Source organism: Cyprinodon tularosa, unplaced genomic scaffold (assembly GCF_016077235.1).
Source record: "Cyprinodon tularosa strain WSP-4 unplaced genomic scaffold, ASM1607723v1 ctg30, whole genome shotgun sequence".
Lineage (NCBI taxonomy): Eukaryota > Metazoa > Chordata > Actinopteri > Cyprinodontiformes > Cyprinodontidae > Cyprinodon > Cyprinodon tularosa.
Genome location: NW_024039008.1, coordinates 6,989,506 through 7,009,355, shown reverse-complemented (window position 1 = coordinate 7,009,355; position 19,850 = coordinate 6,989,506). Strand labels below are relative to the sequence as shown.

Below are 19,850 nucleotides of genomic sequence, written 5' to 3'. Positions count from 1 at the left end.
TGTCAATGGTTTCCTCAGCTGAATCAAAACAAAACTGAAGTCATAGTTTTTGGACCAACAGTTGAAAGTTGGCACACAGCTTCAGTTAATACGAGTAGGAACATCATTCTGGTTCCATATCTGGGCGTAATAATGAACTCAGTCCTGAACCTTCATGAGCAAATAAAGTCAGTAAGAAACTCTGACTTTTATCATCTAAAGAACATCTCCAGGATTAAAGGACTAATGGCTCAACAGGACCTTGCGTTCATCTTTAGAATCAGTCACTGCAACGTTGGATCAGACAGCTGCAGCGGATTCAGAAGGCTGCTGCCTGTGTCCTCACTAAAACTAAGAAAGTGGAGAACACCAGCCCAGTTCTAAAGACCATGCACTGGCTCCATGCAGAAAATAGACTTTCACATACCTATGTTAGTCTATAAATCCCCAAATGGCTTGATATCAAATGAGTAAGCATAATCCTAATTAATTTTTATTTGATTTAATTGTTGAAAAGGTAACCTTGATGGGACAATAGGATTTTAAATGCATGCTCAGGTGAAAGGAAAAGCAATTACCTTGATAGACCACATTCCTGGCTGAGGCTCCTTGATATTGACAACTTTTGCTGAGTTGGGAATGTGCAAAAGCTCAGTGAGGCCATCATTCTTGCCCAAAAGCTTTCCTAAAATTCAAACATAAATAGAGTTGCAATTATTTACCCTTTTTGACAGCTGTTATGGATTAAAGTTTCTTTTTTTGTACTTTATATAACATAGTTGTAAGTTAGACATATAAAATTATAAAACTTCTAAGGGAAATTGTATGAAATCTTGTAAGTATTAGTCAAGACACTGTAAGTGAAAGAACATATGTGGAGTATATGTATCCCAGATGTTGGAATTCCTGGTACATACTTAAACTGTTTTGTTAAGTATATCAGTTGTTCTCGCTAACAATGCCTTAGAGGTTACAAATTACTCATTATAACAATATGTTATCTTTTCTATCAAACTAATGAGCGAAATCTGCTAGAAAAAAAGTGCCTCTGGTTTGAGGATAATAATACAAACATGAATCGATAGTGTATGCCTGAATGTCCGCATGCACAGATAAATATATCTAACGAGACGAGCACATACGACGGACTTATGTAGACATTTCACCAGAATGATTGACAGTTAGCAGGACCACTTATTTAGATGATCTACCTGGAAATAAAAGATCGTCCTCTATACCTTTAAGCTCTTTGATCTTGCATGGAAAGGCAGGTTTGGCTTTGAGAATGGGCCTTTTCCTTGAAAAATGCAGGAAGTTAGTCCTGCTTTTTCCAGTTTAAGCTGTCATCAAAGGTAAACTCTGCTCTGCTTTAAAGAAACATTGAGACAGTAATCTACATCTCTCCCCATTTGTCTCAACTATTTTATGATTCTTTCAGGAAATGGTCTACCATTTCTTGCAGTCAATGGGCACAAAACTCTACTGTTTAATTTTTTCCCATGGCATTAGCCAACAAGAGCATATTTTGCAAGCTCAGCTCCCCTTTACTGCCTTTAAGTGGAATTCTGACTTATTTTTCTCCTTTGCTAAGGGTGAAATAAAAAGAGTACTACGGATCTAAGCTATAAAGGATTGCAGCATTTAGCTGGACATATAAGCTTACCCTGTGGAGATTTTATTTCAATATTAGGCGCTGGGCCGCTGAGAGCCACCGTAACTTCTTTTAGACTGGGATCAAAGGGCATCTGCCAAGTGTTGCTGACTTGGCCAAAATGATCAGTGGACAGCAGGTTGACCTTTGAGGACTGCACGGCATCCTCTACCCATTTAAGAACCTATGACACAGAGAGAAAGTGTTAACCAAGTTGTTAAAAAAAAGATATTCAAACAGAAGTTGTAAAAGTAATTAAACTGATTGGAAAACCTAGCTTGGGTTTAAATAAGAATATTTTCAGATTGTGACTTATTTAAAAGAAATCCCAGCAATGTCACAATGACCCTTTAGCAGCTTTTAAGTTAACCGTGTAAAATTATCTACCATGATGTTTTTAGCATCACCTGCATGCTTTAAGCATTGCATTTCTTCCACATCCCTACAAGGACAACAACACCCAGAGGATATTCTAAAATGTTATGTGCAAAATCATGTGCCCTCCCACTAACTGACACTCATGGTAAAGATGTGTATTAAAGTGCAGCAGAAACACATGTTCATTGTACCTATTATTCTCTAAGAGAAAAGATGATGAGTGAGGTGACAAGGAAAAACTCTACAAAGCTCATTTCTAAAGTAATTCAACAAAAAGTGACATAATGAAGTCTCCAAGCCTTTAAAACAATCTCAAGGTGATATCCTCATTCCTATCTGGTGTTTTAAGACCTTCTTGGGTTTTTCATCACAAACACCAATAAAACTTTTAACTTCAACTGTGTACTTTGGTCAAAGGAAGCTGCGTCTTAGCTTTAAATATGCTATGGGGCTGCTGTTTTTGTCCAAACGTCCCTAGAACCATGTTAGTGCCTCTGTGAGTTGTGCCTGGTTCTCCTGGAGGTTTCTTCCTGTTAAAAGGGAGTTTTTCCTCTCCACTTTCGCTACAAGGATGCTTAGTGTGAAGGATTGTATTTGAGTCAATGAGTCGATGCAATCGACTGGTTTTCCTTAGATAGAAAACTTTGAATCAATTTGACTGTATGATCTAATTGAATTGTAAAGTGCCTTGAGATGACTTGTGTTGTGAATTGGCGCTATATAATAAACTGAATTTAATTGAGTTAGGAGGGTATTTTAAAATAAAATTTCTGCTACTGAGCTGAAAATGGGTCTTATACTCATCCAACGCATAACCATAACCGAATCTAAGTGGCAAGGAGGTAGATCTGGTTCATTTTTCTAATTCTGTAATAATCTGCTGCTGCAGGGAAGACGCCAGTGTGGAACCTGCATGAAGCTGGTCCCACTTTTTTTTTTCTTCTTTTTTCCCTAAGGGCCTTTTAGAGACTCCATTTAACCAAACAGTTATGTTTTTGGATTGTGGGAAGAAGCCAGAGTACCCAGAGAGAACCCATGCATGCCTAGGGGAAAGATGGACATAAAGTGGGCTGCATGGTGGCTTACAGAGAAAAGTAACAATATTTAGACAAAAAAAAAAATAAACCTAACAATTTTAGGCCGTAATATGCTGCAAGTCTATTTTTTTTTCATCTTTTTATAGAAGCCTGTTTATACTAAGACTGCTTTAATATTACAAAATTAGCTTTTTTATAAATTTTTTAACTTTAATTCTTAAAAAAAAAAAAATTATAAATACCTCAAACTGGACAATTTTGGCTCTAAGGGCAAAATGTTAGGAAAAAACCCATATATGCGATGGAATTTGGTTTTATTTATTTAGACTCAATTAACAACAAAAGACCGGGCTGCAGGGGCCGCAGATTCAGCACAGACTCCCAGGCTTTCCTCTCCCCAGACACCTCCTCCAGATCTGCAAGGGAAGGCCTCAGGTTCTCCCAGGCCAGCCGCGAGACAAAGACCCATCATGTCCTCGGTCGTCCCATAGGCCTCCTCCCACTGGGACACACATAGAACACATTGGGACCCTCTTCAAGGGTTATCTTTTGATGAGGATGAGAAACGGATCTACTCTTAGCCTCACCCCATCTCTAAGGGAGAGCCCACCCACCCTCCTGAGAAAGCTCATTTCTTTATCTGGGATCCTCTTCTTTCAGTCAGGATTCCGATTTCATGACAATAGGTGAGGGTAGGAACATAGACTGACCAGTAAATCTGGAGCTTTGCCTCAATCTTCGACACAAAAGACTGGTGCAGCGTCCGCATTTAATAGCAGCAGCCCCAATGCACTGGAAAAAATCTACATCTAGTTAAGTAATTTTTTCTTAAAATATGTGCATTTATTCTTGGATTGAGGAGGTAAAAGAGACATTTTGCCAATGAAACAAGACAACTTACACTTAAAATAAGAAAAGACAATTGCTTTGTCTTATTTTAAGTGTATATTATCCAATTATCTTATTTTAGGAGTAGAAATACTCATTCCATTGGCAAACTAGCTCATTTACCTGCTCAAATTAAGGGTAAATACACTTAATTTAAGAAAGTTTCTTACTTATTTCTAGATTGTTTTCCCAGTGTGCACTTTTACAAATAATGATTTTCAAAAAAATAGACTAGATTTGTTTTTTATTTTATTTTGTAGCTTAAAGGTTTTAGATGGAAAAAAAATACTGAAAATCTAAAGGCCTTACATCCTTTGTGTAAAGTAATAAAACAGCAGGACATTTCAATTTCATGCACTGGCTCTTTTCACGATCCAAGACTGTGATTTATATTTGGAAGAGGTTGAAGAGCTGAGCATTAATCACTAAAACATTTCATGTACATTGCATCTGAATTTCTACGCTAGAAGATGGGTTGTAAAACTTTCTTCTTTCATTTACCTTAAGGGGAAAAAAAACGTTTTATGATTTAAATCAGGTTTAAAATCAAATATCTTACCCATCTGTAACACAGCCTTATAACAGCAATAATGTTCTTACCTCATTGACCTGTTTCTTGTCCAGATGGAAAACTTGGCCAGAGCTTGTAGAGGCGATCTCCTCATACACTTTGTAACCAATATGATTCCTATCATCACAGTCACCCGTCAACACAAAAACCACCTAGAGAAATTATTAGAGATTTAAAAAAAGACAAAGCAGTTTCTTTGATCCTGCACTTGAAGAAATATCTACTTCATAAAGTTATTCCCAAACCTGTGACTGTTTCTGTTGAATAAGCTGCAGGACTTCTTGGGTCAGTTTATAATCTTTAGAACGTGCATCGGTGAAAACATAAATAAATGATCCTGGTAGAGAGATCTCCAAAGCTATCTTGATGGCTCCGATGCTCATCTCTGGACAGTCACCACCTCCCTATAAGATAAAAAAAGTTTGATTTGTCAGGGATATACATTTATAGGCCTTAAAAGAATGTTCATACTCCTTGATGCTGTTTATCATTTCCTCTACAACTCTAAAAATTAGTATATTTGATATTGTGTATTTATGTGCACTGGAAAAATGACCTAGAAATAAGTAAAAAATGTCTTGAATTAAGTGTATTTACTAGGGATGCACGATATAATCGGCCCCCTATCGGTATCGGCCTGTATCGGCCTTAAAACTGAATATCGGACATCGGCCACCCCACCGATATTTAACCCGATATTTGATCAGCTTCTGAGTTTCTAAAGTCTAAAAGAAAAAATAAATAAATACTCTTTCTTCCTCAAAAACTTCTTTTTTACAGACTTAAAAACTTCTAAAGACGAGGGAAAAAATATTGATACATTAAAATATCCCAATATCTTCATATGCTGATATATTGCCATTTAAAAACACCATATCAATCTCTTTTACTAATGAAATATTGCTATATGTCATCGTTATGCTACGAAATCCCCCGAAAATTCACAAAATTTTGCCATATTTTTATATGTTGATATGTTGACACGATATCAATCTATTTTACTAACAAAATCTCACAAGAATTTGCAAAATATCTCGAGAGTTTGTAACAGAACGATGAAATTTCACGAGATTTTGAAAGTAAAATAGATCGATACCGCGTTTTAAAAATCAATTTAATATCAGCATATGAAAATATATGTGAGTATATTATTTTTCAAAGTGTCAGAAATGGATAACAAAACTGCTATTTTCAATGACTATTTTTGTCCAGCTTTAACATCGGTATCGATATAGGTTATCGGCTACATGAGTTTTAAAATATCGGCATATCGGATATCGGCCAAAATCCCAATATCGTGCATCCCTAGTATTTACCCTTAATTTGAGTATGTAAATGAGATATTTTGCCAATGGAGTGAGTTTTTGTACTCTTAAAATAAGATAAGTAGATAATATGCCCTTGAAATAAGACAACGCAGTTATGTTTTCTTATTTTAAGTGTAAATTTTCTTGTTCCATAGGCAAAATGTTTCTTTTACTTCTTTCTTTTACTTCCTCAATCCAAGAACAAATGCACCTATTTAAAAAAAATGACTTATCTAGATTTTTATTTTTTCCAGTGTGATAGACTGACCTGAGTATAACATAATTTTAGAGTAAAGGAAATGTTTGCTAAGTTTTCAGTTATGTTTACCCTTTAACATTTTAAGAGCATGTTTTACATGTGTGATCTTTTTTAGCCATTTTAGTCTGATACCCTTAAATATTTTAAATAGCTTTGACTTTAAACGTTTAAAGAGCTTTTTCAAGTCAGGAGATTTGACCAAAGCGCTTTACACTACATTCAGTTTCACCCATTTATCACACACTGATGGTGGCAAACTACACTGTGACCACAGCTGCCCTGGGGCTGACTGACAGAAGCGAAGCTGCTGTACACTGCTGCCACTGGGCCTTCTGACCACCAAGGACACAGCAATGAAAGCCGGGGCTTGAACTATCAACTCTTTCATTAAAGGGCAAACTCCTACATTCCACGCCACTGTCGCCTTGTTAGCACTGAGTCTACCTGCATGTAATCTACAGTGCTAATCTTACAATTTGGCTTAAAGAGTGGTAAAAAAAAAAATAAATAAATCATGTTTAACCAAATTATAAATCTCTTCTAACCAGTTTTTACGATGATTCAGGGATGGCTGAAGGGGTTAAAGTCTTCCTCTTGAATTCTTTCCTATTTAAAACTTTATTTCATATTTCTTCCAAACCCATTAACCTTTTTTTATCTCTCTTCAACACATTAATTTGGATTAAAGTTATTAAACAGAATCTGAATCATGTCCAGAACCTTCTGTTTAGCAGAGACTGATGAAACCTTTTATGAAGTGGGTGCCTAATCAGCGGATAAAAATCTCAAAGTTTTATCTCTTCGTTTTCCTCCATCTGAGGACTGTTAGTCTAGTCAAGCACCCACCATTAAGCTTTGTAGCAATCCTGCACTGTTGTTTTTTCATCCAGCTCTGCCTTTTATCTTGAACAGAAAAACCTCTTTTTACTTTCTTAGGCTAATCTCTAACCAGGAGTGTTTGGGTTACAGGTGAGGGTAAGAATTACTGCCTGAAGGTTGTGCAAGAACATGGAATGTTTCCATGAGCACCCAGACTACAGCTGCTGTTTCCTTGATGGATGGGATGCATGAACCCACCTGAACGTACAACTCTCTGAGCTCATCCTGGAACTTCTTTGGGTCTGTTGTGATTGTTACCGGTCCAATTTCTGCAAGGAAGCATCACAAAAATGGTTATGTGTTTGATGGAACAGTATGGGGATGATTTTTGTGTTTTATTACATTGTGCAGCTCTAAATGCTGGTAATCAATCATGAACAAATCAACCAATGAATTAATAAATGAATGAACCAATTAATAATTGTATTTCAGACAAACATTTCAGAACCAAAAAGAAGATATCCATTCTATCTTCTCTGCATGTTCTGAGTAATAAGCTGTAGACATTTTTTTTTTATACAGTCTTTAAGGGGCCAGAATATTAACCCATGCAAACACTAACCAAACCGACAGCATTAGAGATGCTAATTAACTTACTTGAAGGAGCACTGGAAATCTGATTTAAGCAGCAGGAAACATCCAAACGCCAAACAGACAAATTCAAACCCAAAACTATTTTTCTGCAGGGCAACAATTTCAAAACCTACATCCCTGTGCAGTCCTGATAGCGATCTTCTTCTAGTTTTTAGAAAACTGTATTATTACCTCAACAAAAAGTTATGATCTGCTCTTATTTCTACCTACTACTGTTTTCTTTTGTCTTTTATTTGTTAATGAGCTTCTAAGATCTCTCTCAAGGCAAGCTAGGTGACTTCAGCCTCTGCAGCTGTGATGAAGAATGAGGCTGATGATGGTCTGCAAAAAAAAAAAAAAACCAGCAGAGCAGTTCTGCACATGCAAGCGGAGTGAAACACTGGAAAACAAGGGTTCCCTTGTTGAAAAGAGGGCAATAACCGAGGATCCCTGACTGTTGAGGAAGGATACGGTTTTTAAACAGCCTCCAAATCTGTCTGCAGGTCGCATGGGAAATCTGGCTGTTGGTCGAATGCTGCATTTGATGTTGGGCTATAATGTTTTGACGTTTTCCCTCTAATCATGCTTTCAAAGTAGAACTTTACAGGCAACATAAACAGCGAGGAGTCTGTAGGGACTGCTGCGTTCTAACATTTATTCTTGAAAAGCGCTCCTCAGATTGTGAAATAGACAAGAAATATGCATGCACCCAAAGATGTCAATTATTGATATTGCTTGGAAGTATTGAGGTGCTGTAGAAAAACTTTTGTGGCAATCAGAACTGCTTTTAAACGCTAGCAGAGAAATGAGCCTGGCTGCTCTGAACAAAACATGGATTTGGAGCCAAACCTTTTTGGAGATGGAAAAGTTGAGAGCTCATTCATTCAGGGAGAGGTTCCCATGGTTGTTCTAATGATTCTTTAGACTGTTTTGGCTTTAACGCCCCAAACCACAGCCTCTCTCTTCAGCACCACCAGTGTGGAAAACCCGGTAAAAACCCATGACCTCAACACAGCATGAGCTGAAATAAATCTCTTTAAACTCTCCCGAGGTAATAACCTTCAACTGTGACATACGAAGACAATTGAGGCTTGACATTTTTACTGCTTGTCTACATTCTTTTGTTTGAGACAGCATTTATAAGCTTTCCAAATAACACCACACCAAACAGCGACAAATGTTCACAAATATGAAGCTCTCTCAGCAAACATCACGATGATAAGGAAGACCTCAGACATATGACAAGAAGAAGTTAAATTACCTGAATTCAATATCATAACTCTTATATTTAAACTATTCCATAATTATTTAACCTTTTCATAACATGAGGACCCAAATTTGGGTCCTCAGCACTCGCCCCAAGATGGTTTTTAGACCTGTAACATATTCTCTGGAGTCTTGCCTTTATTTTGATACCAAAACAATTAAAATAAACTCTGTAGTTCTTGAGGTATATTCAATTCAAAAACAGGCCTAGTGTCCAAGAGGTTAAAGTTGATGATACCCTGCATAAATGTCATTGTATTTGTATTCAACATCATTTTATAACTGTAAAGAAGGAGAAAAACATTATAAATAAAAAATGAGGAAAGCGTGGTGTTGTTTTAATTAGCATCCCACAGTTGAGACTGAATACAAAAAAATAATAACAAGTAATAACAGGTAAAGCTTCAAGACTTTTCGTTTATGTCTCAATGGCATTACTTTAAAAAGTAATGTGCACCCTTCTGCACATCAGAGAACTGATAATTGGAGGATGCTTTATTCAGACCAATATTTACAGTTCTTTTTGTTAAATTCTTTTATTTCAAAATTAAGTCAATTAAAAGTTTGAATTTACACTCATTTAAAGTTTTTTCATAAAGAATCCTTGGCTGCTGTTTGCTGGCATGTTTAAACACTGTTCTGTGTTTACTTCATTATATTTTTAACATTAGTTCTGTCAAACACGGGGCAAAAAATACACCAAAAGTTTGGGAGGAAATCTAAACCCAAGTTCAGTGGTTTTAACACAGTTTCCTTAAATTGGTTTGGATAAACTTTCTTTCTGAATGTGAACTTAGGGAACTCAGGTTATCCTGAGCTATCTCTATAGTTATGCTGCTATAGGCTTAGACTGCTGGAGGACAAAGGGACCCCTATTTCATCATTCTGCTTCATTCTATCTCTATTGTTTCTGTTAACCCTATTGCCCTTGTTGGGAAACTTAGGCAGACATTTTTTTCTAATCCTAACTTTTTCTTTTTGTCAACTTCTCAATTAAATAAACAGATTTTCCACATTTCTGCTAAATGCTATCCTTTCCCTTATCCTTGCCCTTAACAGACCTATTAACTTTAATCTCAATTAAATAAATTTAAGAGCCATTTTAAACAGATCAAATTGAAAAAATCAAAGGGGTGTTACTTTATTCCAGAGGTATCAACATGAATAAAAAAGAACCCCCTGTATTTTTAGAATTAAAAACAGGATTGTAATTTAGTAAATTAAATGCACTTTGGCAGCTTTGTATTTTATAGCTCCCTGTAAGAAGAGGATGAATGTTTTCAGCAAGTTAGAATGGTTGACATTGGTAACAAATGAACTAAACATGAAAGAATGTCTGACAAAACAACAACAAAAACATAAAGTGATGATCACAACTAAAACAAAATCAAGTCCTGTGTTACATCCTGTTTTCTTAATCTGGCTGTGGAGCTAGCTGTTGATACAAGAGAAGAAGACATAAACAGTCAAAAGCGACCTCATCTATCACAAGGGCATTATGAACTATTTATTTGTAATCTCTGTAAGCATTCGTCTACAAATAAGCATGCACGCCTAAATACTAACAGAACATCTAAATGAGTCGGGCAACTTTCCAATGGCCAAGTTTGCTTCACCTCCTCCTGCATGCAGGCTGGAAGTGATTTCAATTAGTCCAACATTTACTGAACAGCAGCCGGCACAACATCAGGGGCAAGGAATTCCAAGGCCAAACCGTTGGATCTCTCCTCCTAGCAGATACAGATTTACCCAGAATATATATGTTGTATTTACTGTCACCGTGGTGAATATCGGACATCGGCCATCCCACCGATATTTAACCCGATATTTGATCAGCTTCTGAGTTTCTAAAGTCTAAAAAAATAAAATAAAATACTACTTCTTCCTCTTCCTCAAAAACTTATTTTTTACAGACTTAAAAACTTCTAAAGACGAGGGAAAAAATATTGATACATTAAAATATCACAATATCTTCATATGCTGATATATTGCCATTTAAAAACACCATATCAATCTCTTTTACTAATGAAATATTGCTATATGTCATCGTTATGCTACGAAATCTCCCGAAAATTCACGAAATTTTGCCATATTTTTATATGTTGATATGTTGACACGATATCAATCTATTTTACTAACAAAATCTCACAAGAATTTGCAAAATATCACGAGAGTTTGTAACAGAACGATGAAATTTCACGAGATTTTGAAAGTAAAATAGATCGATACCGCGTTTTTAAAAATCTATTTGATATCAGCATATGAAAATATATTTGAGTATATTATTTTTCAAAGTGTCAGAAATGGATAACAAAACTGCTATTTTCAATGACTATTTTTGTCCAGCTTTAACGTCGGTATCGATATCGGTTATCGGCTACATGAGTTTTAAAATATCGGCATATCGGCCAAAATCCCAATATCGTGCATCCCTAAAAAATATGGTACTTTTCTGGCCAAAATAGGAGACTTGACAGCTATGAAGCCAATTGCCTGTAATAACTCAGTAGTGGTCATAAAAGACGGATGAGGTTCTAAGCCATGTAGTCTGAGGTAAAAATTATAAAAGTTATTTGAAAAATAATAATTATAATATTTTTATAGCATTTTAAATAGGTTGAATATCTCTAAGTGCTACCATCAAAAGAAAAGGTAAAATGATCAATTAAAGTAAAGTATTGGAAAATGAATACCCCCCCACCCATGTGTAAAAACACAGTATCACCCATTTTAAGACATGCAGAAGGTCAGGCCTTTGGTGTAGAAGATGTTGGTGTAAAGGGAAAACAGCATCAGTTGTTCTCTTTGTTAAAATAAATCCTTTTGAAGCACAAAAGCTCTTAAAAGAATTACTGAACGGAAATCATTCCCCCATCTTAGTCAGGCTACTGCTTTTAATGTGGTTGAGTGCTAACCAAATACAAGGAAGCTGAAAAACATCACAGCTAACTTGTTCAATTCTACCTAAAAGTGGACAGCATTAGGCAGTGCTCCTCATGTTCTTTGCACGAAGGCGGAGGTTGCAGTCCTGCTGCTGGGTTGCTGCCTTCACAGGGCCTCCTCCACCAATCAGTGTTGCTTGGATGGATAATCCAGGTCCAGAAATTAAAATCAGTTCCAACCATTTGCATTTCCAGCTCTACAATACAGACTAATCACCTGAGGGGTTAATCACCTGGTTAAGTGAAGAGGATGATGGAAAACAAGGCAGGGTTGTTACTTTCTGGACCTGGATTATCTACCTCTGCTAAGTGGAACATTTGATCTAAAAAAAAGTTTGATTAAAGTTTTATTGTGTTGTTTACCTGTTCCTTGATTTTTTATTAGCAGTACTTTTTTTTTTTGCTCAACTTAGACTTTCTTATATCCCTTTACTTCCTCAGCTGGCTTTTTTAAAAAGTTCTGAGTTTATAACAAATGTAATCATAGTGGATTATAGACAGATCATGTCAATGTTAAAAGCCTTTTCCATTTTTCCAGAAAGGCAATTGAAACCATTCAAAAGAGCTTTATTCAAAATGAATTTGTGCCATTTTAAATGACATCATGCTGTGGAAATGAAGCACCTATTAGTCCGGTGGGATAATAATCACCATTTATTGTGTCAGGTCTAATTATAAATATTTTTTATGACAACAACCAGATCTGTACTACAGTGAAGCAAAACCAAATGTACTGTAAAACCTATTTAGCTCTCTGATGAACACTCACACACACACACATGTTGTGTCACAATATCCTTGTGGGGACCTTTCATTGACTTCCATTCATTTCCCACTAATTTATATGGCCTAACCATGACCCTTGCCCTAACCCTAACCATTACTGACACATACCTATCCCTAAACCTAACCTAAACTCAATTCACACCTTAGTCCTAAACCTAACCCCCACCCCAAGAAGAGAAACTTTCCTTATGGGGACCAGTTGTTGGTCCCCACAAGTACCTATGAGTCCCCAAAATGTAGCATATTCCTAGGAAATTGTCCCCACCCACCAGGTATTAAAGACATGGCCACACACACACACACACACATATATATATATATATATATATATATATATATATATATATATATATATATATACATATATATATATATATATATATATATATATATATATATATATATATATATATATTAGTGCTGTCAAAATTATCGCGTTATTATCGCGAGGCCATTTTATTGGCGATAATTTTTTTAACGTGAGATTAACGCTATGTGGTTTTATGGTACAATTTTCCAAGTACATCCCGCTGCAGCCTGCGGGAAGGCTGGGCTATTTTCCCCCAGTCTATGCATTTCTCATAGGCTTCGAGAGCGGAGCTCCTCAAGGGAAAAAGACGCTCATACACTGGGTGACGCTAGTGCCTTTTCTTTAAGCCCCACCACCAACAAACAAGTTGAGTGTCTGGTAACTAGTAGCAACCTGAAATACGCTGAGAAAACAGATTACTGAGGTGAAATGGAATCTGCTACGGCACTCTTGCTGTCTGTGTACGCCACAGGTCGGTATCGTGTGTGTGTGTGTGTGTGTGTGTGTGGGTGGGTGTGTGTTCTCATTTTTGTTAAGAGGCTGAAAAGTAACTTTCTAGAGCATAGACTACCTCCATCTAGTGATGTCGGTCTATTGATTTTGATGTATTGATTGAAAATTGTTCATTATTATCTTGGTTAATTAACATCTAATGTTAACTCTACTGCATTTTACAGCAGTAGGGTAAAATGCTTGTCTTTGTTCAAAAGACTGTATTAACTGTAAAGACTGTCTTTTACATCAGCCTGTTTTCAGGGCCTTTTTTTTGGCTACATATTTGTTATTTTTTCCTACATGCCTCCCCATCTTCTTGCCATATGTTTCTATGGCATAAATCAGTGTCTGTGACCTGTTTTCATTTTAAAAAAAGAACATTGGCACAAACCTAGCCTGTATGTATTTTTTGTATGTCATCGAGAGTATTTAAATGATTTTCAATCAGAAAAAAAATGTCTGATTAAAATGCGATTAATCGCGAGTTAACTTAGGCATTGATGCGATTAATAATATGTATATATATATATATATATATATATATATATATATATATATATATATATATATATATATATATATATATATATATATATATATATATATATATATATATATATACATATTATCACCTTGCTCTGCTTCTCTGAGATAATTCTCTATTTCTTTTACTGTCCTTTCCTCTATTTTATCATTTTCCAACATTTCTAATTTGCCGTTGTGCTTCAAACCTGAAACTTCTTATGCTGCATGACTTTGCTAGCCATCATCTAATCTAATATTTTAAACTAGCACAAGCACGACATGTGATGGAAACTTTTAATCAAAAAGAAATGGACCACCATGCATTTTTATACTCTGCAGGATTTAGCTCCGCCCCCGTTTTACAGATGCTGGAGGACAGAAGGTCACCAACCTTGCCTGCCTAATAATGGTGCGATGGATTCAGATCATTATAAGGAGCCTTTCATGTAAAGCAAGATGGTACTCACTAGAAACCACACATGAGCATCTTATACTTCCCACATGTGAGATCTGTTGAGTTGCAAAACCTGATAACATCTCTGGGATCTCAAGCACTTTCAGGGATGGATAAGCATAATGAGGACTTCAGTTCAGATTTTTTTATATTACAAACATAAGCTTTGACGCAACATTTACTCATTATGAAAACTAACTTTGCACAACACTAGGCCAAAAGGTTGGCAAAGTCTCAAGTATTATGCACCCTCATTAACCTTCATTCATCATTATCTCCACTCTAACAAGTTTTCTGGTTAAAGAAACACATCTCTACTGCATGATGCTGCCATGTATCATAATTAGGAATAATTTTTCTACTCATTCGCTGTGTTCTCTGCATGGGCTTTTCTTTTTAGGGCTTTCAAAAAATTGCACAAATTGCCAAGGCAGTGCGTTTCACTATAGTGAGCTTCTTATTCCTCTTATACTGGTTTGGCTTCTGGATATATGAGTCAGTGTAGCACCACTGCAGAGCTGAGTCTGACATTGTTTTTAGACGTTCAGTGTGAGTAGGTAGATCGCATCACAGCGTCGTGCTGCACAGTGTGAGAACATGCATCATGAGCTGTGAACTTAACATTAGCTGTAGCTACGTGCAGCGGTTGAAACATTTGTACAATTTATGTGAGGCTTAAAATGAACAGGTCACCTGCTCATTTTTTTTGCATTTCTAAACACAGGTGCAAATGTATAAAACAAACCTTGCTTTGCGCTTTGTTGAATCAAGGAAGAAAAATAATCTCTGTTGCAGAGAGATGTGTATTTCTTTGTTAATATTATTTTAGTACTGTTATTTCTGATGTTCTAAATATACTTACAATAACACAGAATGTCTGTTCATTATCTGGCTCTGTACCAATGCCTCCTTTGTGGCAAAGATGAACACAGATGTTTTTATACAGAATGGGCCGGATCTATCAAAGGTTTGCGTGTATAAAAACGTGAGCTATTTCACTGCGCACGCTAAAAAATGTCCAAACTGATCTATCAACAGCGTGCTAAAATGATTTGGTCTTTAAAACGTGCTAAATAGCGCCTCTTATCCATTTAGTACTTTTTCTGCAATGAATATGCAATGTGGGGCGTTTACACGCAAAAGTGCGTCTTGTGGGAGGAGAACATGTAAATATATTAATTTAGCACTCGCAAAGTGACTTATCAAACCTGAAAGCAATTTTGCTAACGGTATCTGACTCTATATTTAACACGTTTCAAAAGAAGGTGCAAATGGTCTGTATGCGTAATTGCGCACACATGGCAGCGGTTATTGTCGCAAGAAGGAGACATCGAAATTAAGCAAGAAGACGCAGAGAACGCATCGTTTCACTCCGTGTGAATATTTTTGGAATGAACGAGGAAACGATCATCAAAACATATCGTTTATCCAGCATTGCCATTTTGAAGCTGTTGGGGGAACTCCGAATGGATTTGGAGCCATCCACAAGGAGGACCCAAGCAATACCAGATATCACAAAACTCCTTGCAACATTGCACTTTTTTGCATCTGGGATTTCCCAATCTCGTTTTTCAGAAGTGCTGTCCGACATTCTAAATGCCATGTCGCCCTGACGCCCTAACGGAGAACCCCGACCTCCCTGCGCCTGTGGAGCAACATGCCAATGCTGCGGTGTTGCCTGCGCGCAGTCATCTTATCCACAGTCACTTCTTGTGAGCCATTTGGTATGTGCATTTTTCTACAGGCCAATATAAAACACCTGTTTTTTTTTTTACTGCAGTGAAGTAGAAATTCAGCCACATGCCACCTTATATAATATATATATATATATATATATATTTTTTTTTTTTTTTTTGGAGGGGGTGGGGGTGTCACTGTAAGATTAAAATTTCTTAATGCACTAGTTTGCACAGACAACAAACTACTTTGCCGCAAACCACAAAACGCGCAAAACCATCATTTAAATAGGGCGTCTCCAACAGTTTTGCACCTGCCACCAGTAACGCAATCCCTCTTGTTAAAACACCCGCAAACCATGGTTCAGCCCCTCGCGCAAAATTCCAGTTTGCGAGCGCAAATTACTGCACGCAAAATTGGATCTTGATAAATCCGGCCCTATGTCTGTTTGCACCTCACTTTCCGAAGTACCAAAAAGATGCAAAAACTGTTCACAGTTGAGCTTCAGATTCAGAAAAATGCTTTGTACTTGGTTTATGTCTACATTTGCATATCCTCTACCCATGAATTGATGCAGTGTGGTAAGACCCTTAAACTCTCTGAAGATCAGGCCCTTTTAGTGGCCAGAAGGGTATTTAAATTAACTGCAGTAGTTGTGTAACATCAGGTAGGTAAGTAAAAAAAATGTGACATGTTTCTTAAGCCTTAAAATCCCTCACTACATTGACATGATTTTGACAAAGTGCTGTTTAATATTTCACAGGTCAGATATAATACATCTATTGATTATAATCTACCAGCTTCCATTTGCATTTTTGGTGTTTCATTTTGGTCGAAGCTCTACTTCAGTTTATATAAACACATTTTTTTGACCTGCTTTTAGTTACTTTTGCTAATCTTATTATCTTTAGCTTGAATCAAACGCTGCAGCTCACTTAACATGAAGTAAATGAGTAACTTTCAGAAATATGAGCATCAAAGAAAGAGTTTAATAAGACCTCTCCATCTTTTTAGTTAAGTAAAAACTCAGTTAAACAGAAGCCACAAAAGAAGAATGCAGTGAGTAAACAAATTAGAGCTCAGATAAAAGAAATGGTTAACAAAAGGAGCAGGCTTTAATTAGTTCTTCAAAGAAAAGTGTTTATATATTTACATTATTTCAGTAAGTAGCATTATACGTTTTCATCAACAAACCGATACGATCAGATGTGGTTTAGGAGCAGAAGTTTCAGTCAAACTCTTTTGCTTGAAGCTACAGAGCAATTTTATGTATAATAACAGTCACCCGCATACGCAAAATATGTTATCATCCTAGGGGATAAGCACTTAATTATATCAAGATTGTGGATTTTTTCTTTTATAGAAGAAAAGCAAAGAAAGACACTAAAAGCTTTTACTGCAATAAAAAAAAATATCTGCACAAACTTTTTTCCACCTTCTTACAAAAAATTTTTTAAATACAACTTTTTCTCACATGCAGTTTGTTTACCTGACTTGCTGTAGTGAGTTTGCTATAGACATAACCGATGTGTGACATTTTTCCAAACATTAACCCTGGGATGATTTCCAGGTGACTTTCTGCAACAAACCATTTGGATCCTGTTGGATTTGAAGGTTTATATTGAATGTATGCCCACAGTTTTTACCGAGGGATTACCCACAGAAAAGGTCTGTTATGATCCTTTGTTTTTTGGCTTTTTGCTTTCCATATGTGTTTGTGTTTTGATCACTTCTACGTTCTTTATTATTGTTTAAAGGTTTCGTGGTTTTCTGGTCATTTTCTTTGTCTATTTGCTGTGTTCTGCTTGTTGTGGTTAGGAATTACTTTCTCTTAGCTCAGTGTTTGTCATTTTCCCCTTGATTTGTAGTTTCTTGGGGTCTAGTTCATCTTGCCTCTGTCTGCCTGTTTACTCACCTCCACAGCTGTTTTCAATCCCGTTGATTTGCTCCCCTGCATCCAATGTCATTCTAGAACCTTTCCTAGCATATTAGGTTCCTGCTGTCAGTCTATTGTGTTTGGTGTCTTGCTTTTCTTGCAGTCTTTTCTGTAAGGCTCTTTGATTGACATATATCACAAACTGCAGCCATTTCCCTGCTTTCATTTCCTTCAGTAATCATGACAGGGTTTGACACTTAAGCAGGTACATAAAGGCCACGTAGATGTGTTTTCTGGCGTGACAAACAACATTTTCTTCTTTAATCCAATGCACAAGTCTGGATTTTGAACATTGCAATCAAAAATGGCATCTTCTGAATTCATTTAGCCAGATATACAGGTGCTGGTCATAAAATTAGAATATCATGAAAAAGTAGATTGATTTCAGTAATTCCATTTAAAAAGTGAAACTTGTATATTATATTCATACATTACATACAAACTCATATATTTCAGATGTTTATTTTGTTTAATTTTGATGATTACAAATGACAACGAATGAAAATCTCAAATTCATCATATCAGAAAATTAGAATATTGTGAAAAGGTTCAAAATTGATGGCCCCTGGTGCCACACTCTAATCAGCTAATTAACTCAAACCACCTGCAAAAGCCTTTAAATGGTCTTTCAGTCTAGTTCTATAGGCTACACAATCATGGGGAAGACTGCTGACTTGACAGTTGTCCAAAAGACGACCATCGACACCTTGCACAAGGAGGGCAAGACACAAAAGGTCATCGCTAAAGAGGCTGGCTGTTCACAGAGCTCAGTGTCCAAGCACATTAATAGAGAGGCGAAGGGAAGGAAAAGATGTGGTCGAAAAAAGTGTACAAGCAAGAGAGATAACCGCACCCTGGAGAGGATTGTGAAACAAAACCCATTCAAAAATGTGGGGGAGATTCACAAAGAGTGGACTGCAGCTGGAGTGAGTGCTTCAAGAACCACCACACACAGACGTATGAAAGACATGGGTTTCTGCTGTCGCATTCCTTGTGTCAAGCCACTCTTGAACCACAGACAGCGTCAGAAGCGTCTTGCCTGGGCTAAAGAGAAACAGGACTGGACTGCTGGTGAGTGGTCCAAAGTCATGTTCTCTGATGAAAGTAAATTTTGCATTTCCTTTGGAAATCAAGGTCCCAGAGTCTGGAGGAAAAGAAGAGAGGCACTTCATCCACGTTGCTTGAAGTCCAGTGTAAAGTTTCCACAGTCAGTGATGGTTTGGGGTGCCATGTCATCTGCTGGTGTTGGTCCATTGTGTTTTCTGAGGTCCAGGGTCAACGCAGCCACATACCAGGAAGTTTTAGAGCACTTCATGCTTCCTGCAGCTGACCAACTTTTTGGAGATGCAGATTTCATTTTCCAACAGGACTTGGCACCTGCACACAGTGCCAAAGCTACCAGTACCTGGTTGAAGGACCATGGTATCCCTGTTCTTAATTGGCCAGCAAACTCTCCTGACCTTAACCCCATAGAAAATCTATGGGGTATTGTGAAGAAGAAGATGCAATACACCAGACCCAACAATTCAGAAGAGCTAAAAGCCACTATTAGAGCAACCTGGGCTATCATAACACCTGAGCAGTGCCACAGACTGATCGACTCCATGCCACGCCGCATTGCTGCAGTAATACAGGCCAAAGGAGGCCCAACTAAATACTGAGTGCTGTACATGCTCATACTTTTCATGTTCATACTTTTCAGTTGGCCAACATTTCTATAAATCCTTTGTTTTTATTGGTCTTCAGTAATATTCTAATTTTCTGATATGATGAATTTGAGATTTTCATTTGTTGTCATTTGTAATCATCAAAATTAAACAAAATAAACATCTGAAATATATGAGTTTGTATGTAATGTATGAATATAATATACAAGTTTCACTTTTTAAATTGAATTACTGAAATCAATCTACTTTTTCATGATATTCTAATTTTAT

The 19,850-nt window shown here is 36.7% G+C and overlaps 1 protein-coding gene across 1 annotated transcript in view; it reads right to left on the bottom strand.

Annotated features, from left to right (window-relative positions):
• Positions 1–19,850, bottom strand: part of hmcn1 (hemicentin 1) — a 170,964-nt gene that overhangs the window by 133,832 nt on the left and 17,282 nt on the right. The window contains exons 2-6 of the mRNA XM_038291733.1: positions 7,148–7,218; positions 4,750–4,908; positions 4,534–4,656; positions 1,643–1,814; positions 558–664 (exon numbers count right to left, since the gene is read on the bottom strand). Coding sequence (XP_038147661.1) covers positions 558–664; positions 1,643–1,814; positions 4,534–4,656; positions 4,750–4,908; positions 7,148–7,218 — 632 coding nt within the window. The remainder of the gene's footprint in view (positions 1–557; positions 665–1,642; positions 1,815–4,533; positions 4,657–4,749; positions 4,909–7,147; positions 7,219–19,850) is intronic.